At 36.1% G+C, this 26,928-nt stretch overlaps 4 protein-coding genes across 5 annotated transcripts; 2 read left to right on the top strand and 2 right to left on the bottom strand.

Annotated features, from left to right (window-relative positions):
• Positions 1–627: 627 nt before the first annotated feature.
• On the bottom strand, positions 628–12,553 carry LOC132124362 (TBC1 domain family member 24-like). Of its 2 annotated transcripts, none has more exons than XM_059535378.1 (7): positions 12,445–12,553; positions 8,061–9,110; positions 6,568–6,726; positions 5,454–5,517; positions 4,250–4,345; positions 1,621–1,864; positions 628–830 (listed from the first exon to the last, which is right to left on the bottom strand). In XM_059535378.1, the coding sequence occupies exons 2-7, from the start codon at positions 9,038–9,040 to the stop codon at positions 676–678; spliced, it is 1,698 nt and encodes a 565-aa protein (XP_059391361.1). In that variant the 5' UTR covers positions 9,041–9,110; positions 12,445–12,553; the 3' UTR covers positions 628–675. The 2 variants fall into 2 exon arrangements, with proteins under 2 accessions (XP_059391361.1, XP_059391360.1); XM_059535377.1 differs by lacking the exon at positions 12,445–12,553 and adding an exon at positions 12,007–12,073.
• A 3,006-nt stretch (positions 12,554–15,559) lies between these two features.
• Positions 15,560–16,592, top strand: LOC132124370 (myeloid-associated differentiation marker-like protein 2). The gene has a single exon (XM_059535390.1). It carries the CDS (start codon positions 15,709–15,711, stop codon positions 16,576–16,578), a length of 870 nt encoding a protein of 289 aa, XP_059391373.1. The 5' UTR covers positions 15,560–15,708; the 3' UTR covers positions 16,579–16,592.
• A 1,430-nt stretch (positions 16,593–18,022) lies between these two features.
• On the top strand, positions 18,023–18,940 carry LOC132124417 (myeloid-associated differentiation marker-like protein 2). The gene has a single exon (XM_059535412.1). The coding sequence runs from the start codon at positions 18,023–18,025 to the stop codon at positions 18,938–18,940; it is 918 nt and encodes a 305-aa protein (XP_059391395.1).
• An 861-nt stretch (positions 18,941–19,801) lies between these two features.
• mss51 (MSS51 mitochondrial translational activator) lies at positions 19,802–23,807 on the bottom strand. Its single transcript, XM_059535384.1, has 6 exons — positions 23,644–23,807; positions 22,025–22,168; positions 21,820–21,944; positions 20,721–21,284; positions 20,156–20,246; positions 19,802–20,068 (listed from the first exon to the last, which is right to left on the bottom strand). The coding sequence occupies exons 1-6, from the start codon at positions 23,658–23,660 to the stop codon at positions 19,870–19,872; spliced, it is 1,140 nt and encodes a 379-aa protein (XP_059391367.1). The 5' UTR covers positions 23,661–23,807; the 3' UTR covers positions 19,802–19,869.
• Between the last annotated feature and the right edge of the window lie 3,121 nt (positions 23,808–26,928).

Genomic DNA, 26,928 nt, shown 5'->3' with positions numbered 1-26,928 from the left:
AATTTTCTTGGAGTTTTTATCTTGCAATTCTGACATTAAACACAATTGTGAGTTTATATCATTCAACTGTGAGATAAAAGTCAGAATAAGCTTTTTTTAATTATTTTGTATGCAGTGGTAGAAACAAGGCTTCCAGAGAGAACAGAGAAACCTCGATGACTCGCGGCTGGGTAAATCATGAGGAACGCCAGGGGTCATATTTCATCCCAAAACGAAAATAAACAAAGTATATTTTGTATAAAAAAATAAAACATTTTGATGACCCTCACCACTTTCTTGTGACTGTAATTAGAAAACAGTGATATATCGGTGTGTTTCGCACCAGAAAAGACAGTGACGGATTTCTAACACCTTGCTGGAATCACGTCGATAAATATGGTTTTGATTTAACATGAAATTATCCTCATTTCTTGTAGATATTTAATCATTACTGCAGAAAATGCAAAATGCGGTTTTGATGAAACTGACAGAATCCTTCAATACTAAACTTCATTTCCTGAATCAGAACAGCTTTCCGCCGATATGAAAACAATCAAAATAAACCTCGAGATACGTTTTAAATCGATAAATATACACAATAAACATGACATCTTCACAGGAGTTTAGGTCGGTCACAACACAGTGGATCTTACAGCCACAGCATCTGTCAGCATCTGCAGTCGTGGAGAGCTGCTCTTATGAAGCCATGGCGTCTCTGAAGCCCCACACCTCCAGAAGAGCGATCTGGAAGCTCTCGGCACACAGCGGTGGGTTGTCGAAGGTCAGGCAGCGCTCGGTTCGGCCGTGGTTCAGCTCCGAGTCGATGTACAGAGCATTACCTTCACCACCTCCTTCACAAACAACACCATGCATCCCATTACAGAGATTCAGCAGGATCAAATCTAACGTCTTCCTTTCTGTACTACACCAAAGAAACATCTTGACTAACTCAGATATAAGTTCATAGCCCTAGTTGAAATTTAATTAGCCTTGGTTCACTGAAAAAATGGTTCTTTCATCCAATTAAAAACATTGAGTAATGATTCACCTCTTTATTTTTAACCTGAGCCAATGAAAAATAAACAAGTTATTTATTTTTAATTGGATCAAGTTAAAAAACAAGTTATGCACTTATTTTGCATGCATGCACTCAAATATATATGCAATATTATTAAGCAGATATATATATATATATATATATATATATATATATATATATATATATATATATTTATATAATTCCCACTAATATAAGATTTTTGTTGTATTGCAATATAATATGCATATAAAATGGGCCACGTGGAAAAACTTCTTTTTTTAAATGTTTATTTTGCTAATGAAGTCTAATTTAGACATGCAATTAAAATATAAAACAACACCCTCGTATAAAACTCTAATGACAGTGTTTTTAAGAAACCTGATTGTCAAATATAAAGCACATTAATTCATTTTGCTGGTTAATTTTACATCAGCAACAGAATTACATTGAGCATATTGTAATTATTATCTTTTTTGAATGTGAATATTTCAATGCACCTTTTATTATCTGTGTAAAAAAATATATCCCTGGTGTTTGATTTCACGTGAAGAGAAAAAAGTACTAAAAGAATCAGATGTGTGTGAAATGAGCATCTCACTCACCGATAATGATGGAGTCGACGTTTCCCGCCATGAACATGGAGGTGTTGGTTGAGTTGAGGTTGAAGTGTCGTGTGGACAGGAAGGGCGACAGCTGAGACGCATCTGCTGTGGGCTCCTCTAGAGACTGAGCTGCATCATCGTTGTTATTGGCACTGTTCTGTTCATTGTCTGCGGACTGAGCCGTGTTCACCAGCTCCGGGTGTTTGATAACCACCCACTCATAACGCTCCATCTCCGGCTTCATCTGAAACAAACACACAGCATTTATCAGCTTTCCATTGATGTCTGGTTTGTTAGGATCAGACAATATTAGTCTGAGATGCAACTATTTTAAAATCTGGAATCTGAGGGTGCAAAAAAATCTAAATACAGAGAACGTACAACAATTAAAGTTGTTCAGATGAATTCTTAGCAATGCATATTACTAATCAAAAATTAAGTTTTGATATATTTACGGTAGGAGATTTACACAATAACCTTGTTTCATTAAAATTATAGAAAAAAAAAAGTACTCCATTTTATTTATTTGTTTATAATAAATAATAATTTATTTAGTTATTATTTATAATAATATATATGTTATTATATACAATAATAATAATTATTATTATTATAATTGTATTGATTCTTACATTATAATTAATATGCATATATTAATTCATGTAAATGTGTGCATTTAAATAAAAATGTATTATATATTACATTATATATTTTTATATTTTTGTTAATATAAACAAATTTATAAATATATTTACAAATAAATATATGCATATATTCATTTATGTAAACATTTGTGCATTTATTTATATAAAAATGTTATTATAATAATTACTACATTTATTATTAAATTATATATACATATATCATTTTTGTTTATATAAACATGTACATTTATAAATATATTTACAAATAAATATTTCTATTTCTATTTATATTTACTTTCTATTCATATTAGGGCTGTAGCTATCGAATATTTTAGTCATCGAGTATTCTACCAGAAATTCCATCAATTAATCGAGCAATCGGATAAAATGTGTTTTTGCTTAATTAAAGTGCAATATTAATTATGCAAGAGAAAATAAGACTCCTGGGTCTCTTATAATTAACAACTAAGTTTCCTTTTTTAGAAAAAACATTTTTTTTATTTTTTTAAATGCATAGAATGTAATGCATACATCAAAAAATGAACATTTAATTATTACCCATTGTTTCTCTGTCTGTACTTGAACTGTGAACAATGACAAGAAAGTTGACAGATGAATTAAGTGCATTTAAGTGCCATTCAGTTGGGGTTTTAAATAAAGCATTTTCTGAGATGCACATTAAACATTGAACACATAAAATATTAATTTAATTTATCTTTTAATTATTGAAAATTAAGCAAACTTAACTTTTTGGTAAACAAAGGGGATTTACTATTAAAAATAAAACATGGAAGAAATGTTGTGTGATTAAACCTTAAAAAAAAAAATAATGTTTGATTTTTTTTTTAGTAGTAGGCTATGTACATTCTGCTGAACAATAGTCTTTAACCGGACTTTTATTTTGACGGGTTGACGTACCTTTACAGTTCTGTGTATGTGATGTGACGCTAGTTTTACTCAAATCAAACGCTCAAATGCTCATGAAGTGACTGTCAGAGCAGTTCTGGAGATGTTGTTCATGTGTTCACGTCTTATTTAGTGAGACAGCAGACGCTGAAATCACCGGAGCGTCAAGCGCGCTTCCCTGTGTTTAATGAATGAAGACGCGCTTCTGCTCCATTCCTTAACAGAGACGCAGAAGATGCAGGATTCATATTTAAATAGACTCTTCCAGCTTAATATTTACAGATATTAGTCTATATCATGATTTGATGTAAATGCAATGACCTATATTTGATTAATTCATTCAAAATTTGGCAAATTCCGTGCCATTCCGCGTTAAACTGTAAATTCCGTTTTAATGACTGGAATCTGCGATTCCCTCCGCGTTTTCTGCATCTTTTACTGTCTGTGTTTCGGACGCAGCGCATGTGTCTCCTTCCGCTTTGTGGGTGACGTAAACGCGTTGTCACATAAAAAAAATAATTGCGAAAGAACCTGATGTGAGATTTAAAATAAATTAAAAGAGGCTTCGAGGCAGAGGAATTTGCGTCGATCATTTTTTGTAATCGAGTTACTCGAGGAATCGTTTCAGCCCTAATTCATATATATATGCACCTTTTAATCCCTTACACTGTATGTATAATTATATTTAAATTTAATCGCTTAAAATAAAAACACTTTTCTTCCAAAATCAAGTCATCTGAGCTGCTATCCACATTTTATGATTTTATAGCTCTTTAACTTTACAGTAAGTCTATGATTAATCTGTGTCCTTAATAATCCTACAAAGCAATTCTAAGAATTATATCTTGACCAAAGAGCTCTAAAACTTTCTTCTGAGAGTATAACAGGATGAGACGATGATGGATAATACTCAAGAAAATAGCGCCCCCTAGTGGATCATAAATGTAAACAATTATTCAAGATTAAGGATTTGACTCTCAATACCTTAAATTGATTACTTATGTCCTATATTATTATTATTATTCACCTATGTTATTTATTATTATTATTTGCAAATAAATGTCATGAGAAGAACATACTCTGAAGACGAAACACTCTCCGGTGCCAAAGAAGCTGGACTTGTTCCCGCCCCTCTTCCGCTCCTCCCAATCAGTGGACAGGAAGGCTCCACACACCTGGAATATGATTGGATGAGAGGCGCGTCAGTCACACATTGACTGAGATCTTGAACAACTTCCGTGCATCCAAGTTTGCTTACTATCAATCCTATATAATATGCAAGAATGACTAATATATATATATATATATATATATAAATAAATAAAACTCAAATGCCTTCATGACAGCTCGCCAAAATAAAAGTCTGGTTTTAATTGAGGAAATTGTGACAGAAATATATTACTATTGTACAGTACAGTGTCTCAAGGTAACACTAATACTACTGCTAACAATAAAAATAATTTTTATGGATCAATCCGCAATTTTTCTTCCATGTGTTAATTTTAACCACAGCACCGAAAATAATTTAATTTTAATTTTTAAATAGTTTAATTTTCATTTGATTAAAAGATTGATTCAACTTTCTATGACCACAAAACACTGAATTTCTGGGAAAAAAAAACATATTACATATCAAGTATTATTAGATAAACATTTTACATTTAACATTTTATTCTAAATAAATTATTCAATTATGAATTCAATTAATCAGACACTTTTTAATTACTAAATTTAATTAATTAAAATGGAGTCTAGAAAAATAAAAATGGAAAACAAAATAGAAAAATAAATGATATGCATTTCAGAGTGCCCTAAAAATTATATTTTTTAGTTTCATGATTTTAGAACACTCTTTTTGATTACTAACATTTTTTATGCAGTCTAGAAAGATGAAAAGAAAAATTAAAGCACATTTTTTTTAAATATATATAATTAAATGTATTTCATAGGGCCCTATAAACCCATGAAAAATGCTAAATAATTAAATTAGGCTTCTGGATTGACCTGAACTGACTCTATTAGCGCTTCTATATTTAAGGATTGTTGCATACAAACGGATAGAAGTGCATTAATTTACTAATTTAGTTTCAAATAGATTTTTCCCCCTCCTTAAACATGCATAAATTAAACCACCTTCAGTCTAACAAAGATTTCCTTCTCAGAAGAAGCGTCTGCATAAAACACCTGCATTTGAGCTAAACAAACTAATGTAAATCTCAACATATCTACCCAACAGAATGACAGAAGGAGAGAGAACGCGAGCGAGAGACAGGGTTCAGGTACCTCTCCGTCTGTAGTCCTGATGAGCATCAGTGTCGGCTCATATCCCTCACAATGAGAATAAAACCTGAATTAAACAACACAAACCATATTTAAAACAAGCTCACTTCAACTGAATATTAACGATTACTCACGATGACTTCTTGAAGCATTTACTTGTGCATAAAGACTTTCTTTAAAATAAATGCCACTTGCTTTGATATCACAGTAATCTAATGCAGCACCTGTTGAAGCTGCAGCCGTGTGTGTGTGTGTGTGTGTATGTGTTTATGTGTGTGTGTGCGTATGCTTATGTGTGTGTGTGTGTGTATGCATGTTTGCACCTGTTGAGGCTGCAGCCATGTGTGTGTGTATGTGTTTATGTGTGTGTGTGTGTGTGTGTGTGTGCGTGCGTGCACCTGTTTAGGCTGCAGCCATGTGTGTGTGTGTGTGTGTGTGTACGTGTGCATGCGTGTGTGTTTGTGTGTGTGTGCGTGCATATGCATGTGTGTGTGTGTGTGTGTGTGTGTACACGTGTGTATGTGTGCATGCGTGTGTGTTCGTGTGCATGCGTGTGTGTTCGTGTGTGTGTGCGTGCATATGCATGTGTGTATGCGTGTGTGTGTTTGTATGCGTGTGTGTGCATGCGTGCGTGTGTGTGTGTGTTTGCATGCGTGTGTGTGCGTATCTGTGTGCGCGCGTATCTGCGTGCGCGTGTGTGCATGCGTATCTGCGTGCGTATCTGCGTGCGTGTGTGCGTGCGTGCGTGTGTGCATGCGTATCTGCGTGCGTGTGTGCATGCGTATCTGCGTGCGTGTGTGCATGCGTATCTGCGTGCGTGCGTGCATGAGTATCTGTGTGCGTGTGCGTGCATTCGTGCGTATCTGCGTGCGTGCGTGTGCGTGCGTATCTGCGTGCGTGTGTGCGTGCGTATCTGCGTGCGTGCATGTGAGCATGCGTATCTGCGTGCGTGCATGTGAGCATGCGTATCTGCGTGCGTGTGCGTGCATGTGCGTGCGTATCTGCGTGCGTGTGTGCGTGTGCATGCGTATCTGCGTGCGTGTGCATGCGTACGTGTGTGTATGCGTATATGCGTGCGTGTGTGTGTGCATTCGTATCTGTGTGCGTGCGTGCGTACCTGTTGAGGCTGCAGCCGTGTGTAGATGTGGTGAAGAGAAGCTGCGGCTGACATAAAGCGAAACGCTCCGGGATCCACGACCAGATGTCTCTGATCTCTTTCGCGCTGACGATTTCCGAGCTGAAATTATCAGCATTCACTGCTAACTGGACATTTTGTCTAAAGAGATAAAGAAAGGAAAATGCATGACAATAATGCATATTTCACTGTGCATCAACAGAAATAAATGGCTCAGAAATAGTCTGAAAAACAAAGTGAGGATGATGATGATGATTATGATGAGAGATGAGATACCCACCTTTTGATAGAGCTAAAGAACAGCACAGAAAGTAGAGAGCAGCAGAAATGGAAATAAAAAGAAGAAAGAAAAGTAAACTGTGACAATGCAAACTAAATGAGGGAATAACACCCAGAAAAGTGAATAGACATAAATACTTAGTTTAAGATGAACAGACAATGCCATAAATGCCTCAGAAATAATGACTTCTTTGTAATGTGTTAATTATTAGCATCCTAGTGTAGTGTATACTAAATACTATAAGCATTTCAAACAGTAGCATGCTAGTGATGTCACATGACCTCATCACATATTACCAAGCCTTTTAAAAGTCTAGGGTTGGTAAAATTAATAAATAAGAGAATGAGCTATGAAAGTCAAATTGACTTGAGAACGAGTCAATGTTTTGTTGGTTATCTGGCTCGGCTCGGTGTTCATCTTCAGTTCTCTCTTCACAGCAGTTCAGTCAGTGTACTGTTTGAGTAAATGAATTACTCCGGGATATTGGTTTGTTTTAACTCAGAGGGAGTGTCAGACACATTAAAAAAGTTAACAGCTTAAGTCATTTGCGGATTAATGCGTATTGGAGATGCGAACCATTTAAAACGATTCAGTTCGATTTGGTGAACTGGTTCAAGAAGATCCGGTTACATCGAATGATTTGTTCGCGAATCGGATATCACAAACTGCTTTGTTTTGAACTCTCTCACAACAGACACGGAAGAGAAGACAATGCTGAATAAAGTCGTAGTTTTTGCTATTTTTCAACAAATTCTAACTGACCCTCTGATGTCACATGGACTACTTTGATGATGTTTTTCTTACCTTTCTGGACATGGACAGTAGACCGTACACACAGCTTCAATGGAGGGACTGAGAGCTCTCGGACTAAATCTAAAATATCTTAAACTGTGTTCCAAAGATAAACGGAGGTCTTACGGGTTTGAAACAACATGAGGGTAAGTTATTAATTACATAATTTTGCTATCCGGGTGAACTAACCCTTTAAATACATAAATCAAATGAAAACAAAATAAAAAAGCATTTGAATAAAAAACAAAATAAATTTAATTTGAATTAAATACACACACAAAAATAAATTAAATAATGAAAAATAAATAAAAACCAAAATAAATCACATTTGATTTAAATAAATAACAATCAATCAGTACAGTATAAGAGTGAGGAGTAGAATAGTAGTAATAGTCATCAATACCTCTTCTGTTTGACGGTGATGCCTTTCTGCTGGAGTGATTTCTCATTGGCCAGCTGCAGCAGTGTGATCTCTTTCCGGCTGAACAGACGGATGGAAAAGGCCTTTTCCAGCAGCTTGTCTGGAGTCACACTTTTCCCGATGTTCTGCACGAACGCCTGGATATCGATCCTGACTGCCACCGAGTCCTGTTTGGTTAAAGCCGAGCTTGTTGCAGCGCTGCGCTGCTTGCGGTAGAACTTCAATATCGCCAGTGCCACACGGTAAAGGACCTTATACCCCTCCACCAAGTAAACATCCATCACACGCGCAGCGAAGCTAAAAGGCAGGTCGCCCAAAACCCATCGCTGCCAGTCGGAGTAAACCTCCAGGACGTCTGTCGCAGTGGCCACCATCAGCTTATGCGCGGCCGGGCAGTATTTATGCACGAGGTCGCCGAAGGTCATGCTGGCCGATTGATATGCGAGGAAAGTCTGATCTAATAAACGGCGCCCGGGTTCGTTGCAGGCCAGCATGCGGCTGACGCTCTCGAAGCACTGCGCTTCATCAGCACTCCAGTGCAGCAGCAGCGCAGTCACCGCTGGTAAAGACGGGCAATACGAGATATCCGGGAACTGCCCTGCGATGCAGGATAGAACAGCATGCACCGACCCCACAGATTCGGGCTTTAGACTGTAGCATGGCACTGCCACCCCGTCCACGAACTCAGGCAGCTGGTGAGTGGATGAGATGCGCTTGCTGTTAGAACTGCCTACGATATCGCGGTAGACCGCGGCGTCCGGTGTGACGGTGCGACACGGGAGCACTTTGAGCAGCTGCTGGTAAACGGCCGAGCGCTGGCTGTGATTTTTGGCCCACTGGCCCGAGCGGGCGTGCTGCTTTAGCTCCTTTAAGTCTTTATATTCGATCTTACCGGGAGCCGCGTCGCGACTCACATCACCCATCTGAGACCAGTCCACGAACACGCCACAATCAGCAGCCATGACCTCTGACCTCACGCGACAAACAGCACAAGAAAGGACAGAAAGAAACTAGACAGTCATATTGCTCCAGCTGTTGAGAGAAGGAAAGAGATTAAATATATTAATATCCAAGAATGCAGGAACTCATTAAAAGAATGTGTCCATTGAATACATTGTAAGGAAATAAAAGCATTGCTGAATGCATGAATGTAAAATATAAATGCAATATCAATATCAGCCAATATTAGCATTTATATCAGCAGGTTATATAAAAAAATAAAAATAAAATTATATATATATATATATACACACACATATTAGTAAAAATAACATTTCAACCAGCAAAGATGCAGAAAAGTAAAAAAAGTCATTATTTGAATTTAAATACTTTAATAAATGCTCATATATCAAAGCATACTTTAAATAGAATTTTGTAATTTTAATTTAAAAAGATTATTGTACTAACACCATAAGATAAAAATAATTATCATCTATCAGTATCTGCCTGAACTTTTTTAAATTGGTGCATCCCTAAGAAACGCACACACAAATCATAAAAAGGGCATCGATTTATATTTTTATAAAGAATTTCCATATGGTAAGATAGAAAATCTAGGTTAGACACAAGTGTAAAAAATATTAAGTCATTAAAATATATAAAAAGAGAGACATATGGACATGAAAAAGACCCTCAAAAGGATAACATCCAATTCACTTTCATGTCTTGTGTAAGTCTGTCTGTGTATTCGTGCCTTTCTGAATCAGTTCATCAGAATTTCCCAATTACACTTATTAGATTTCAACCGGCAAAAACAGGAATCTCCGCTTTCCTGACTCTGTTTTCCTCTTCAATTTGTAAGAGTGAGCTCTGTACTCTTGATTTTAGGTCCGAGCTCATCGGACGTCAACAACACGAAAATATCAGGACAAAGCAAAAATACTCAATGGGATTTGTGAATGTAGGGTAATAGAATCAGTGCTCTAGAGGTCAAAGGTCAGGGGCTATAATCCATTTAAACCAGGGCATGCATCTTTAATATTATTATAATAAAATATTTTTTTGCTGTCAGTTGTTTTATCAAAAATGACATGAACCTTATCTCTAAAGTCAATGTTAATGTTTAGAGAAAATTTTAAATAATAATAATAATAAATAAGATTAAACTAAACAAATAAAAATGTAGAAATTGATTCAAATAAAATAATATGTAAATATATTTGATAAAATTAAATAAATGTAAGGTCGCAGTGCACAACCTTTTCTCTGGAGTTAAAGTGTTCAAAAAAATATATCATTATAAGAAGAACAAGATTAAACTACACATCCCTCCACACTGGTGTTTTTCCCTCATCATTTAGACAGGCACGTATAACTCCACTACTTAAGAAACCCAACCTCAACCCATCTCTTTTAGAGAACTACAGACCAGTTTCCCTTCTTCCTTTCATTGCAAAAACACTTGAACGAGCTGTGTTCAACCAAGTCTCTACATTTCTCACACACAACAACCTCCTTGACAGCAACCAATCTGGCTTCAGAAGTGGACATTCAACTGAGACTGCCTTGCTCTCAGTTGTTGAAGCTCTAAGACTGGCAAGAGCGGAATCCAAATCTTCAGTACTTATCCTGCTTGATCTGTCCGCTGCTTTTGACACAGTTATCCACCAGATCCTCCTATCAACCCTACTGGCAAAAGGCATCTCAGGAACCACACTTCTGTTTGGTTTTTCAGTGGTTTTACCTATCAGATAGGTCCTTCAAAGTATCTTGGAGAGGTGAGGTGTCCAAGTCACAACATCTAACTACTGGGGTGCCTCAGGGCTCAGTTCTTAGACCACCTCTCTTGTCTGTCTTTTAGCATCATTAGGTTCTGTCATTCAGAAACATGGCTTTTCATACCACTTCTATGCTGATGACACTCAACTCTACCTCTAATTCCATCCTGATGATCCGACGGTAGCTATTCGCATCTCAGCTTGTCTAACAGACATTTCTTCCTGGATGATGGAACATCACCTTCAACTCAACCTTGCCAAGACAGAACTGCTTGTGATTCCAGCAAACCCATCATTTCATCATAATTTCACCATACAGTTAGGCACATCAACCATAACTCCTTCAAAAACAGCTCTTTTTAAATTTTAAATTAAATGTTCCTCCTGGTGGAATGACATCCCCAACTCAATCCCAGCCGCTGAGTCCTTAGCCATCTTCAAGAATCGGCTTAAAACACATCTCTTCCATCTTTATTTGACCCTCTAACTTTAACACTCACTATTCTAATTCTATTCTTTAAAAAAAAATCTAACTACCTTTCTAATCTTTTTGTATTCTATTTTCTTTTCATTAATCATGCAATTGTATGTGTGTGTGTGTGTGTGTGTGTGTGTGTGTGTGTGTGTGTGTGTATGTGTGTATGTGTAAAGACCTCTAAAACTAGCTTGCTCTATTCTTTTTTTATTTTATCTGTTTTCTTTTTATTTATTATATTATTTAAAATCCCATGCTACGTGTACTGTGTTAAGCTAACTGAGACTTGTTATAGCACTTGTTATATCATTGCTCTTTTTGTTGTTTTTGATTGCTTCCACTGTCCTCATCTGTAAGTCGCTTTGGATAAAGCGTCAGCTAAATGAATAAATGTAAATGTAAATAAACAAAAATACATTTGATTTAAAAATTGACTGAATAAAAATAAAATTGTGTTTAAATAAAAAAATAAAACTGAATGCAAATAAATAATACATCGAACAGTACAGTGCTATAGGGAAAAAGAAAAAATAAATAACAGAAACTAAATATTTTACACAAATGTTCACGTATTATTACACGATAATATAATTAACTGTATGACGACAGTCCCTCACAGACACTGTAAAACCATAGTAAATAAGTTTTTGATTTCTTTTAAAATACGTATGAAGCTTCCAAAAGCATTCTGTCAAAAACATAGTAAAAACATAAAAAAAATTTTTATTGTAGTAACCACAGCGTATTTTGATAATGATGCACGTCAGCACGGGCACGCGCTGTTCTAATGCTTCTAATGTGGACAAAAACACAACACAGCCAATGATAGATATAAACATTATGACACACACGCGTCCCTGGTCCAAACCTGCCTGAAGTGTGTCGTAACAGGCACAGCACATTAATATGCATGCAGCAGACGGACAGTTCTGGGGGGGGGGGGGGGGTCGGTGCTATTACCAGTGTCTTTAATGCACATGAACCAGCGACGCTTCAGATTAAGCTAATGTGAGTAGCTCGTGCAGCTAATGTGCAGGCAGTTTGAAGGCACTCATGCTGATGTCACGCCGTTTAAAAGCCTGAAAGCAGCACTTCAAGTACAGGAATTGCTAAAACATGCGCGGATTCCAGAAAATGTAGTAAATTGAATAATAGTTTGAATGAACCGTCTTACCTGATTTGCTGTCGACTGTCTGTTAGGCAGCGCGCATATTTATGATTGTGCGCGCATGCGCAGTGAGCGCTGCCGTCACAGGGCACGCTGGGAAGAGACTAGAAAAAAAGTTGTGAATGTTTATTTTTTTCATTACATTTTTTGTAGCATTGAAGAAATTGTATTCTATGTCCTTTGTAGAGGACGCCAAGACTAAGTTATATATATATATATATATATATATAAAAACAATTTTATTTAACTACACTTAATAGACACGAAAAGGCATGTATCGGCAAAAACCATTTTTATTTTTTAATTCACCAATCAGTTTTTAGGTTTCAGGCTATTTTTGGCCAAACTTTGTACAATGATGATTCTAAACTATAAATTTGGTATTCCCATTCTATACAATGGGGCAAACCTATCTATCTATCTGGAATAACTTTTGACACAACTGCTTTATTTCTGCTATTTCTAGTTTTCTATATCACTATTTGTCTTTTAATGATTACCGGTCTTTTCCAGAATTACCTGAATCCTCTCTGTTTTTCTTTCTTCATAAGCAGAAAAGGGAAAAGGTCATCATGCATCAGCTGACCTGTTTACAGTTTTATGTTCATCTCACTGGCCAGAGGGCTGAGCTGGTAATGAGACAACGCCCGGTCTTGTGTACAACATCAGACCGACACATGACAGTCATTAAGATAACTCAATGCTGCACAGAGACCGTTCTTGCCTTCCTAGAGTTTATAGACTCATGCAGCTTTAAATACAGACAAGCTACAAAGAATAACAGCCCACCGTTTACAATGATGCACTAAAAGCACTTAATCAAACAGTATGTCATGCAAATGTGGTATATAGGTAAGATACATGTATGCAGTTATTCCTAGTAATTTAATCCAGCATATATGATACATAATGATTATGCATGGCTAATGAGGACTACAGAAAATTGCTCCACTCTTGAATAACTAATGATTAATATGTAAAAGCGATAGTTCTCCCAGAAATTAACATTTTGTCATCATGTGTCATCAGTAAATTATTTTGAAGAATATGGGCGACTAAAGAATTGCTGATAGCCAATGACTTCGATATTAGGAAAAAAATACATGTAGGCTAAGTCAATGGCTACCAGCAACTGTTTAGTTAACAACAATATATTTTCAACAGAAGAAAATTAAACTCAGGTTTGGAACAACATGAGGGTGAGTAAATCAGAATCAGAATCAGAAAGAGCTTTATTGCCAAGTATGCTTGCGCATACAAGGAATTTGTTTTAGTGACATAAGCTTCCAGTAAACAGAGACAACACAAAGACAAAAAAAAAAAAAAAAACATTTACAGGAGAATTACAAATTGGCAAATAAATAAGTGTATAAACAATTGTGCTATAAATGACAGAAGTTTCATTTTTTTGGGTGAACTATTCCTTTAAACTTCAATAATAAGACATGTTTTTTAAAGTCTTGAAAATATGCACAAATTCAATGATTTCTTTGGCTGCAAACATACAGTATGTAGCTGCTGTTATTCAGTACATTCACTAGGAGGCAGATGTCAGATTTGAGGCTCCAACAGACATCAGCTGATATATTGGCCTGAGTGGAAATGACCATATTAACATATAAACATAAATATAAACACAAATTTAGTTTCTTTGGAGCAACTCCGCACATGGTCACACTGGTGTTCATGCTTGCATTAGCAAGAACAATCTCATGCTGTTAGATTATCATCATTTCATAGCCATATTCAGTGTTTAAAAAATAAATGATTGTGAGGTATTGAGAGATGATACATGAGCTGACATGATCAAGTCATCGACCTTGCAAAAAACAAACTAAAACATGTCTCGAGAGTCCAAATGCATTCACTGCGCGATGAAGAATATTAAATAATACAGGTTAGATAACCTTATAATTCAAGCAATTAAAGAAAAAATACCCATGTATGAGTTTTTATGTTTTTATATTCATTGCGCAAGCAATGCACTTTTCTGAATATTAATAGGCCTGCATGCACGAGCACAAATGTGCTATTAATTTTAGACAACAGTGCATGAATGAATTGGTTTTTGAATGAATCAAGTGAGCCAGTGATTCAGATGGACACGTTCCCTGCATCCCAGTGTGCACACTATTCAGCCTATCTGCCCTAAATAGTATTGAAACTTACTAATATCTCATAGAATATAGGATGGATATTATGCACATTGGGACGCAGGCTTGTTTAGATTCTAATTGAATCAGCCGTTTTGAACGAATCGTTTTAATTGAACGGTTCAATAACTCGATTTATCAAAACTGGTGGTTTTATTTTCATCATTATTTATCCATGACAGGCCTAAACGAGCCAAGGTTTCAGCACAAAAGCACATTTAGCAAAAATATTGTTTAATTATTATCAATATTGAGCAGAATTCCACCACTTCAGGCTCAAGAAGTGGAAAACAAGCTTATAAATAATAGTTTGTTTAATAAAGCAAATTTTTCATTAAATAAAAACCTTTTTTTAAATTAGTCCAATTTTGTAACCCCGCTGAACTGAATCAATATAGAACTAAATTGAGCTAGATTTATGAAATCGGAGTAATAGTTATGACTAAACTGAGTTGACAATGACACTATTGTTTTCTGTAGAGCTGCTTTATAGAATTAATAAATGATGATTTTGCAACATTGAAAGTGAAAGTGAAAGAAAGTGAAGTGACATTCAGCCAAGTATGGTGACCCATACTCAGAATTTGTGCTCTGCATTTAACCCATCCAAATTGCACACACACAGAGCAGTGAACACACACACACACTGTGAACACACACCCGGAGCAGTGTTGGGGCCGCGGGATAACAGCAGCAATAACATTGACAGTTATTGAACTGAACTGAAACAACATAAACTGAGCCGGATACTGACACTTGTCTTCTGTAAAGCTGTTTTATAGCTGAATTTAATTATTTGAATGTTTAATAATCAATGCACTATGTAACACAGACAACTGCTGAACTGAATTAAATCAACATTTAACTGAGCTGAATACTGACACTATTGTCTTCTGTACAGCTGATTGATTAACGTTGTATACAGCACTATTTATCAATGTGACTTTAGATAACCGATGGTCGTTAGGCCCGAGGTGGAGCGTTGTGGTGTGACGGTTGCAGCGTCTTTTGCATGTTATGAGGTTTTATCTTCCTCTGAATGCAGCTCATTTCCATAACGCCTTCAGACCTCTTGAAGCACCGCTCCAAGCTTGTTATCCGGTGAACTCATTTCAAAATGGAAAAGCCCAAATTCTCTCTTTCCACCCTGAAGAGCACTCGGAGTGCCCTGCACATGCTGCAGATCGTGATGTGCGTGGTGACGATTGCGGTGAGCTGCGTCTGGGATCGGCCGTTTCACACCTACTGGATCTACTGCATGGTGGTGTGGGGTCTGTGTCCCATCATCTCGCTGATCATCACCATAGTGGAGGTGTTCCTCATCCACAAGCTGATCCTGGTGTTTTGCATGGACTGGGATGACTTCACGACTGGCATGGCCATGATGGCATCACTCTGCACGTTTTCCTGCACGGCGATGTTCGCCAACTTCTACATCTGCCAGAAGTGCATCTGGGGCTGGATGGTCACGATCCTCTCGGCCGTGTGTTGCGTGCTTTACTGTGTGGAGACGTTCAGGGACAAATGTGATGCGACACGCTCTGCAACGTACGTTTCTGTGCTTCCAGGCTTCATTAAGATTCTCGAGGCCTTCGTTGCATGCATCATCCTCATATCCCTGATCGGTTACATGGGTCAACCGGCTCTGCTGTGGTGCATCGTGGCCTACGCGGTTCCTTTGCCTCTTACCCTCGTGACCATCATCGTCAACATCTTGACCAAGTTAAAGAACTGTCTGCCCTTCAGCATTGATTGTTTCACCATGCTGTTGCTGTTAATATCAGTGCTGCTTTACATCTCTGCCGCTATCCTCTGGCCCATCTACAGCTTTAGAGGAAACCCGCGGCCCCAAGACTGTCCGGGAAACAGCTGTATATGGAGCATCCAGTTTGTTGTGACCTTCATGACCTACGTTAACCTCGGCCTGTATGTGGCTGACCTGGTCTTGACCTGCTTGGGTATCTGTGGATTCAAACGCTCTCAATAGCATCAGTACTTAAAAAAAAAAAAAAGTTGCAAAAGGGTGTTTGTTGATGCCATTAAAGAACCATTTCTGATTCCCCAAAGAACTTCCAGAAACAGTTCTTCAAAGAACCCTTTTCTTTTAATGTGAAGAACATTTTAATAATCTAGAACCTTTTCACTGTAAAGGTGAGACGGTAAACGTTCTTCTTTGAATCATTAATGCCAATTTCAAGATACTCTCATGTTATTTTTGTTTCTATATAGTTACTGGAAATGTTTATGTATTTTCTATTTCACTTCCATAAAAAGCTTGATTGTTCAAAATAAATGGTTTTATTTATATATATATATATACTGTCTGTGTGTGTGTATAGTATTATAACTAATGTGATGTTTGTATAATTAGTTGTTAAATTTTTGGTAGAATTTCATTCTTTTTTTTCTCTTTTTTTTTTTTTTGGCCTAAAAACATCTGGCAAAAGGACTACCAATGAAAACTAGTCTTTGGGCTAATTTGGGTACTTTTACATTCATGAATGTTGATTAATGTGCACTGTCCCTTTTTTATAATTTGAAATAAATAAATAAATGTATCGAATCAGTCAAAAGTAACAATAAAGACATTTCTAATGTTACAAAATACTTTTTTTTTACATTGAAAATAATCAGAAATGTTTCTTGTGCAGCAGATCGTCATATTATTCTGATTTCTGAAGATCATGTGACACTGAAGACTGAAGGAATGATGCTGAAAATACAGCTGCACATCACAGGAATAAATTATATTTCAAAATATATTCAAATATTAAACTGTTCTTTGAAATTATAATAATATTTCACAATATTACAGATTTCATAGTATTTATTAAACACATAAATGCAGCTTGGTGAGCAGAAGAGACTTTCTTACTGACAAAATCTTACCTATTCTGAACGAAACATATATTATATATGATGTAAGAAACTATATCTACTCTGACCCAGATTCCACTCCAATATAGATGTCTGATAATGCTCATTTCCCAAAATGCATCAATTTTTATAGAGAAGAAGAACGGGAATGAATGTGAGACACCAAGAACCATCTCAGACAATTAAAACTTCATTAACATACAGACCTTCATTTACATGAAGTATAGTAAACTATAACCATGTAAAAAGATGTTCGAGTTCATTCTGAATAAAAAAGTCATTCTTCATCAAGATCTTCGACATCCTCATCATTTTTTCTTCCAGGGACCTTTTTTCCCTTTTTTAAATGATTGAAAACCCTTGGTTTAATATGCTGAGCATCACCGCTCACTTCCTCTTCGGTTTTTTGAAAATGTTCATACTTTCATTCACTCACTAAACTCACTTTTAATTGTTGTCAGGGAGGTTTTACAATAGATTAAAGATAGAGAAGAAGTCACACTGAGAGTTTATGGTGTGTGCACAGGCTTTATTGTCAGTGTAAAATGTAAATCATGCAGTGTGAAGTAACGGTGCACATGAGCACGGCTCACACTTCTCTAGCATCAGACGAAGACAAAATGTTGCTCGGACTGAGTCTCTCCCATATTTTCCGGATCCTGGAGATCGTGTTCTGTGCGTTGGCACTGATCATCCCGATGTTTCGTGGCCCCATGTACAGTCCCTACGGGATCTGGTGTGAGTTTGTGTGGGTGTTCGGCCTCGTCGTGGCTGTGGTGATCTTGGTATTCGAGAAGTGCCTGGTGGATAAACCGGTGGAGACCTTTGTGCTGAAGCACTCCTGGGCTGATCTCTCCTGTGGACTGAGCCTTCTGTCGTCTCTCATGCTGTTGTCTGCATGTCTCATCTACTGCACTGTGTTTGTGTGCTCCATATGCATCGCAGACATTATCTGTGCCATCGCCTCTATCCTGGCGTTCGGTGTGTATGTGGTCGACGCCGTGATGTTAAAACTCAAGTGTCCTGAAGGCTATCTGTCCAGCGTACGAGGCATCCTGCGCTTCAGCCAGGCGTTTGTGGCCTGCCTCATCTTTACCGCGGTACACAGCTACTTCTTAGGGGTGGAAGAACAGTTCCGGCCTGGAGGTTTGATCTGGTGCATTCTGGTTTATGTGGTGTGTTTCATTCCAACTGTGGTGGTGATCCCGTTACACCTGCAGAAGTGCGTGGATCTGCTGCGATTCTGCGGCCTCGATAAGTTGGAGCTGGTGCTTGACATAGTCGCCGTGGCTCTGTACATCTCTGCTGCCATCATCTGGCCTCTGTTTGGGTATAAAAACTATAATAGAGACACGTACCTCATTTACCGCATTCATGACCTGAACCTGGTCACAGTCCTGACGTATGTGAACCTGGGGCTTTACGTCGCAGACCTCATTTGGACTTTGATTGTACTTTGTAAAAAACGGTAGACGTAGAATCAGGATGCTTTAGAATGTAAAGCAATGTCTTGAACACTGGGGAAAGGGTGTTTTTATTTAAAGGAACTAATAATTTAAGGATTTAAAGGGGTTCAGAACTAGGATTGATTGTTATAAATAATTTACTAATAGAGATAATATTTTAAATATGTACACATTCACAAGTCTCCTAATTGTCTACTTGACATCTGATGGGAAATGTCTTAAAACATTATATGCATATAAGCTGAAATAATTTAAACAAATTTTATTATTTAATGTCAAGGTATGTAATTATTCACACATGATCACACGTCACATTTAGTTATGAATGACATGAATCGCATAAATTATAGCCTCAATTCAAAATAGCTCAAGGTAATTTTGTATAATTGCATATTACTGTGGGTCATTTAACATTTCTATAGCAAAACAGTTGTCGAATATTAAATATTTCACACACACACACACACACACACACACACACACACACACACACACACACACACACACACACACTTAATAAAATTTAAAAATGAATCCTAAATTAATATTCAGACCCTGTATACACACAGTTTCCAGAAACAGATTTCCAGAATAAAAACTCTCAAATGTTTTAAGCTCCTGATAGTTGCAAACGGTTTTACAATTTTTTGCAAAATAAATGTAGTTGTGCTTGAACTGTACTATCATTTGTATGCTAAGCTGAGTTTATCTTTAAAGGACAAGTTGATTTATCAGTATATTTGCATCATTTTGCATAATCGTTGAAGCACTTAAGGCAGATAGAATCAGTGAGGTATAAAACAGCTAAATGCAGACAAAGACATATCAATCCATATACAGGCAATATATATAAATTCATTAATCACATATTTTCACATCACATTTATTTATTTATTTAAATGTGCATTGAAAAATGTCACATTACATGTCCAGCATTAGTTCTGTTCTTCCTCCTCTTTCACCTCCAGCAGTCCACGGAAAGAAACATAGTGAGAGTTGGCATAAATGGGTGCTTTGTTAGGGCTTTTTGGCAGTTGTTCAGGTTTCAAAGAGCTGAAGGGGTTTGAGCCGGTGTCCTTCACATCCATCTCCAGCTCCATAAACACATGAAGAGTACTCTGCAGCTCCTCATTGCTGAGAGAAAGACAGACAAACAGATAGTTATTCTCACATGTGGTTTCTGTGTATCATGTGTTAACTCCAAATATATATATAACATACTTGATCATAGTGAATAAAGTGGGGATATTATAATCTCGTAGCAGCAGGAGTGTCGCCAACCAATCCTGATTCACTTCCTGTCCCTCAAACTCTGCAAATAAAGTTCAGAATCAATGAGAGCTCATACATTTAAAATGTTGAATCAGAAGAATCAGTGCTTTTAGTTTTATTATGAACCTCGGTTTGATGCTGTAACCCGGTCCTGCTCTGATTATACTAAATCTTGTAAAATTATATATAAGAGGACACGGCTCAATGTTGACAAAAAAAGTGTCAACATTGATTAAAAAAAATCTGAAGTTTTTCTCGAGCAGCAAATCAGCATATTATTCTGATTTCTGAAGATCATGTGACACTGAAGACTGGAGTAATGATGCTGAAAATACAGCTTTGATCGCAGGAATAAATTACATTTTTAAAATATATTCACATAGAAGACCGTTTTTTAAATGTATAATAATATTTAATATTTTTACTGTATTTTTGATTAAATAAGTGCAGCCTTGTTAAGCATAAAAAAAATTCCAATCTCAGGTGTGAATGTTTTACGGTGGGTTGTTTGTACCTGGATGAAATCCAACCACTAGATTAGGTTTGGCTGCTTCTCCTTTCTCCACAACTTCCTCCCAGAACTGATGGTAGAGGCCCTTGTAAGCGCTGATGTAAACTTTTCCCCGGGGTCCGAACGCTCTCAGAGGGGGCCTCATGATGGGCCCCTGGACCACTTCGGGGCCCACCATCACCACTTCTAGCCCCTGGTTCCCCGGGAACATGTGGCCGAGCTCGTCCATGTCTGTGGTTCTGGCTCCCAGGGTCTCGTTGTGAGTGGCTCCCACCATGTGAATGGTGAGCGGTCGTGAGTACGGGTCCAGGTTAAACATTCTCACTCCCATTCCGATCGTAAGAGGCCGGGAGAGAAACTCACTACACACTCGCCACAGAGACTCACGGAGCTCCGCCTCCTCTGGCCGCGGCCTGCAGGCATTGGTCCAGAGCTCTGTCATGTTTTGTCCAGACAGGATGGGCTCCAGACGAGACGTCAGATCTCCCTGCATGGACAACCAATCTTTCCAACAGCTGACTTTGTTCACGGGATGAGACCACGCCTCCGTAGGGAAAGGGAGATCTCCTATGTAGAATTTAATTTACATATACATTTTATAAATTCTGCTGTTCAAAGGTTTGGGACCAGTAAGTAGTTTTTTTTTTTTTTTAAAGAAGTCAGGTCACATTTTTCCAGGATTCTGAACAGCATTTAATTAAAATAGAAACCTTATGTAACAATAGACACTACAGTTCAAAAGTTTGTGGTCAATAATAATAATAATAATAAAAATTAAAATTATACTGTTATTCAGCATGGATGCATTAAATTGTTTTCAAATTAATAGTAAAGACTTATATTGTTAGAAAAGATTTCTATTTTGAATAAAGCTGTTTTTTGTACTTTCTATTCATCAAAGAATCCTGAAAAAAGTATCACAGGTTTCCAACACTGATCATTTCACAATTTTACTGTCTGTTTTTTTTCTGTATTCTGTGATCCAATGCCTTGGTGAGCATAAAAGACTTTTGAGTGGCATATATATGTGCATGTGTTGAATAGTAGAAACTGTGCTAAAAACTCTGTAATGATTGCCTGACGATATCTTCCTCATCCTCACCTTTATAAAGGAGCCACTCGACGTGTCTGTCCACCGCCGCCATGTGTAGTTTATCACAGTAGAGTTTATGTTGAGGCCAGTCTTTCTTCTGACACTCTTTACTGCAGTAATACACATTCAGACAGCTGTAGAAGACAGAAGAGATGTTATAGATGTGAGATACAGCATTTATTCTGATCTCGACTGAATCCTCCCGTCATCGTACCGTGTGCATCTCTTCAGCGAGCCTGTGACCTGTGACGGGAGTCTCTCACACCGCGCACATATTTTAAACGATTCCTCCATTTTCTCAAACATCTCCTTCACCGAGCGGAACGTAAGAGGCTTATCGGCCTTACTGTCTGAAACACTGAAGAAGAGAGAGAGAGAGAGAGAGAGAGAGAGAGAGAGAGAGAGAGGAAAATTAACAATAACTGTGCTTAGACTATTCTGATAGAGAGAGAAAAAAATACTGAAATGCATTTTAAATCTATGTTTTTCCATAGTTAGGAAAGCAAAATATCTTCATCTTTTGCTGCTCATACAGTATGTTTTTTTTGGAAAGCAATTTTTATGCTTTTATTTAATAAGGATGCATTAGATTGATAAGAAGTGAGAGTTGTACATGTATAATGTTACAAACGATTTTCTTTTAAATAAATGCTGTGTTTTTTTACTTCCTATTCATAAAAGAATCCTGAAAACAAATGCATCACTGTTTCCACCCAAGTATGAAGCAGCACAACTGTTTTTAATATTGATAATAATCAGAAATGTTTCTTGAGCAGTAAATCATCATATCAGAATGATTTCTGAAGATCATGTGACACTGAAGACTGGAGGAATGATGTTGGAAATACAGCGGTGCATCACAGAAATAAATTACAGTTTAACAGAGATTCACATAGAAAACAGCTGTTTTAAATAGCAATACATTTCATTATGTTTTTGCATTTTTAATACATTTTTGATCAAATAAATCCAGCCTTTTTTCAAAACATTCACAACTCTTACACACCCCAGACTTGTCATTAATATAGTAATTTTTGGCATCTTGATATCTAGAATCAAACGAAACGGCTGAATAATGGACACGTTATGTAAAATAAAAAAATATAAAAAACATGATGCAATACTAAGCAATATTAAATAAAATATGACAAAGATAACATTAAATACATGTTGCAGTAAAAAGATAAACATGGGTTTTGTTTGTGCTGTGAATTATCTCATGGTTAATTACCTTAACCACAATCTTTGCCATTGGAAAGTAGCATAGTTTCTATTACTGCTAGTGTTATTGCAAAGAGCAATACTAAAAATGACATGAGAATGAAGCAGCTTGAAAAACAGTTACTCTTGGGTGTTAATGTGGTAAACAGCAGATTGTCCTGTACTTGATTTAATGACTTATCAATAATAACTGGAAGCCTTCGTGAGGCTGGAGTGAATGAACAGAAGCACAGACAGCTGCTGAGATATTTATATCCCCTCTCAAAATACAGCATGAAGTATGACAGCTGAGACAACACACACAGCTTAAAACACAGGGCTCACTGCTGAATATGAGCTTCATGCATTTCACACAGACCCATAAATAAATAAATAGGAAATCAAATTAAACTCTAAACTCAGGAGCCATTTCAATAAATAAATAAATAATAATAATAATATCTTAATAAGGTTCAGCCATGTCTGCTTGCTTACTAAAAATCTTTAAAAGTGCACGTGTGCACGTAAACAAAACGACTCCAGATTTGATCACGTGATCTTATCTCGCTTATAGTAAAGCGTGCACTTCTTTTACAGTGAAGTAAGAGCGCGTGAGTCAGAAACAGGTCTTACCTGTTGGAGCTGTTCATTGTTTGAGGTCACTCGTTCGCTGATGCGGTGAGACTGAACGGGTGTCTTCCGTCGGTGGGGGGTGACGCGCGTGTTTTATAGCTGCGCGCGGCCGTGCGGGGGTTTTCTCGAGGCTTCTGCGCGAGACGATTCTCGGGTGTCTACATGTCCACGGGGAGATCAGCAACTTCTGACCAGTGCTGTGTACAAAAACGGAGACGTCCTTTAATAATCACATGGACCATTATCAAAAGAAAAAAAGAAAAAGAAAAATCATTATATATATGTTACATTTTCATTTACATTTGTTTTATTCATATCTTTTAATTTTATTTAGATTGCCTATTGTTTGTATTTTGACTTTATATATTTTATTTTTTATTTATATTTTCTTATTTATTTTTTATTTATATATATATATATATATATATATATATATATATATATAATAAATTAAATAAATAAATAAAACTACTAATTTCAATAATCCAACACAATAAATAAATAAACATTTATTTGTTTGTTTTTTGTTGTGTATGCAAGTAGTTCTATGCATTTGGCAGCAATAAATAATATATATAACATTTGCTTATATAAATGTATGTTTTAGCTTTATAAGGCTTCTTCCATATCAAATAAATAATAATCCCTGAAGTGAAACTAAAACATACAGATAGTAACGATTCTGGCACAAGTTTTGAATCAGGAATCAAAATATACCTTTTGGTTTAGAAAAAAAACCTGAATGATTGTGAAGATTTATATAAAATAATATAATATAATGTTTTAAAGAGCGAATAAAGAAAATGTCATGGCAGATCTCGGCTCTAGGGGGCGCTAAATGTTCACTACATTGTGACGCAAACAACTGTTTTAGATGAAACATTTATTTCTAAAATAATTATTAAACTTTTTTTTTAAGGTGTGACTGATGTCAGCCATGTAGTGATTTAATTGGGATCATAATCTCAGTCTTTGTTTGTTGGTCTCCACTTTATGATTGATAGTGTGTAGGCTATATCCCCTCTATGCTTGTCATGATTTGCATATAAAATCTATTTGGGATTTTATAAACTCAACATGTGTTTCATTAGATAATAAACTATTATCCATTCACCAGCTTCTGGAAGTATATCTGTTAGGGAAGGTTAGATGTAATTTTAATGGGGCATGATCTAAAACAATGGCTTCATAATATATTTTACTGCTGAAAATAATTTAAAATCATAGCATATGAATTATGTGGCCACAATTTTTTTTTTTTTTCCAGAGTTGGGTTTCTGCAAATATCTATTTGCTGATTTGAAAAAGTTCTGGATCAGTTTGATGGATTTAGACAGGCTTGATCTGTTCAATACTGGATCCATCACTAAATAAAAATCACCAAGGTTGCATTTTTTGACCAAAAATACAGTAAAAACTGTTTTCTATGTGAATATATAGTAAACTGTAATTTATTTCTGTGATGTGCAGCTGTATTTTCAGCATCCTTCAGTGTCACATGATCTTCAGAAATCATTATAATAAACTGATTTACTGCTCAAGAAACATTTTGAAAACAGTTGTGCTGCCCAATATTTTTGGCCAATATGTGATCCTTTTTTCAGGATCGTTTGATTGAAGTTCAAACGAACATCACTTATTTGAAATAGAACTCTTTTGTAACATTATAAATGTCTTTACTGTCACCTTTGATCAAGTTAATGCATCCATGCTCATTTAAAATGAATTTTTTCAGGGTTGATGGATTTAGAGGGTGATGGATACACCATTGTATAGCTCAAAACATTATCATAAATTTCATATATCTGACTGATGCATAAACAAATGTATACCTAAAGTTGTGAATCCTCAACATCAAAGCAAACGCTCATTTAGAGACTCAATCTGAATAAACATGATGACATGTCAGTGATCCACTATTAGATGCTCACAAAGCAAAGCCTGTTTATTACACAAAATCTTACCTTCTTCAATGCATATTTGAAATTATTATCAAAACTTGTATTTTCATAGATGTCTACTGGAATTTTCCCCTTACATATTAAATGTATTTCTATGATCAAAGCAGTGGGTCACTCAGGAAAATGTGACCGATATAATTACATACAATATACAAAATATTGTGTGAATATATATATATATATATATATATATATATATATATATATATATATATATATATGATCAATGCATTTATTGTATGAAATTTCATTTTTAGGAAAAAGTGATAGGTATAATTATATAACATTGTATAATATATATATATATATATATATATATATAATTATTAAATGTCTAAAAATTACACATGTATATGAATCTTAATTACTGCACCATTGATGACAGTTTTTATACTGCATACTTAAAATATAGCAGTCATTATTGGTGACATGCAAATTAACTACCTGTACATGTAAAATGTATGCTTTTCTTTTGCATTTCACAAAACATATACATACATATATATACATATACATATATATATATATATATATATATATATATATATATATATAAATAAAACACTGCTATATTTTAATTGATTATATAGTTAAGTGTAAAAATAAACATTTAGCCTATATTTTGCATTTGCAGTTGAGATTAAATCCTACTTTCACTAATTCAGATTAAATGCAAAATTTACAATACATTAAAAATTATGTAAAAGGTGCAAATATTGCACTAGTGAAGAAAAATGATGCACTTCACCTTTAAGATCAGAAACAAAGGAAAGAATTAAAGCCAGTAGTTCCTTGATTAAAAAAAAAAGAAAGAAAAAAATGAAACAAAAACTTTATTTGTCATTTTGGTCCAACGGAACCTGAGATTGCAAATGAATCGTAAAGATTTTAAACTTTCATACATTTTTTTTTCCTCAAAGAATCAATAAAATATTCTACATCTTATACTCCTGGCCGACAGAGATCTGTGTAATAACAGCGAGTACTTCTGATGGGATTGTGCTGAGGGGAACAGCGCTGTACAATTTACAAAGGAAAGACGGAAGGTGTGTGTGTGTGTGTGTGTGATGTCACATGATCAGACCGACACACACCCACAGAGGGAGACACTGAACACAAGAAACACAGGAGACGCTCACTGCACAAATAAAGTCCATCACACACGATCAACCTGCTGATCAAAACATTCCCATGAGCCTCTGCAGATCAGCGCTCGTTCAGCAGCTCCTCTTGTGCTTCTTTACTAAAACACAGATAAATAAATTAAAAGATGGTTCCCACGTGTGTCTTCAAACACATTAACCCCTCACGGTTGGTGAATTCT

Source organism: Carassius carassius, chromosome 42 (genome assembly GCF_963082965.1).
Source record: "Carassius carassius chromosome 42, fCarCar2.1, whole genome shotgun sequence".
Taxonomy (NCBI): Eukaryota; Metazoa; Chordata; class Actinopteri; order Cypriniformes; family Cyprinidae; genus Carassius; species Carassius carassius.
Note: the sequence above shows the minus strand (reverse complement) of the source record. Positions and strands in the feature narration are given on the sequence as shown.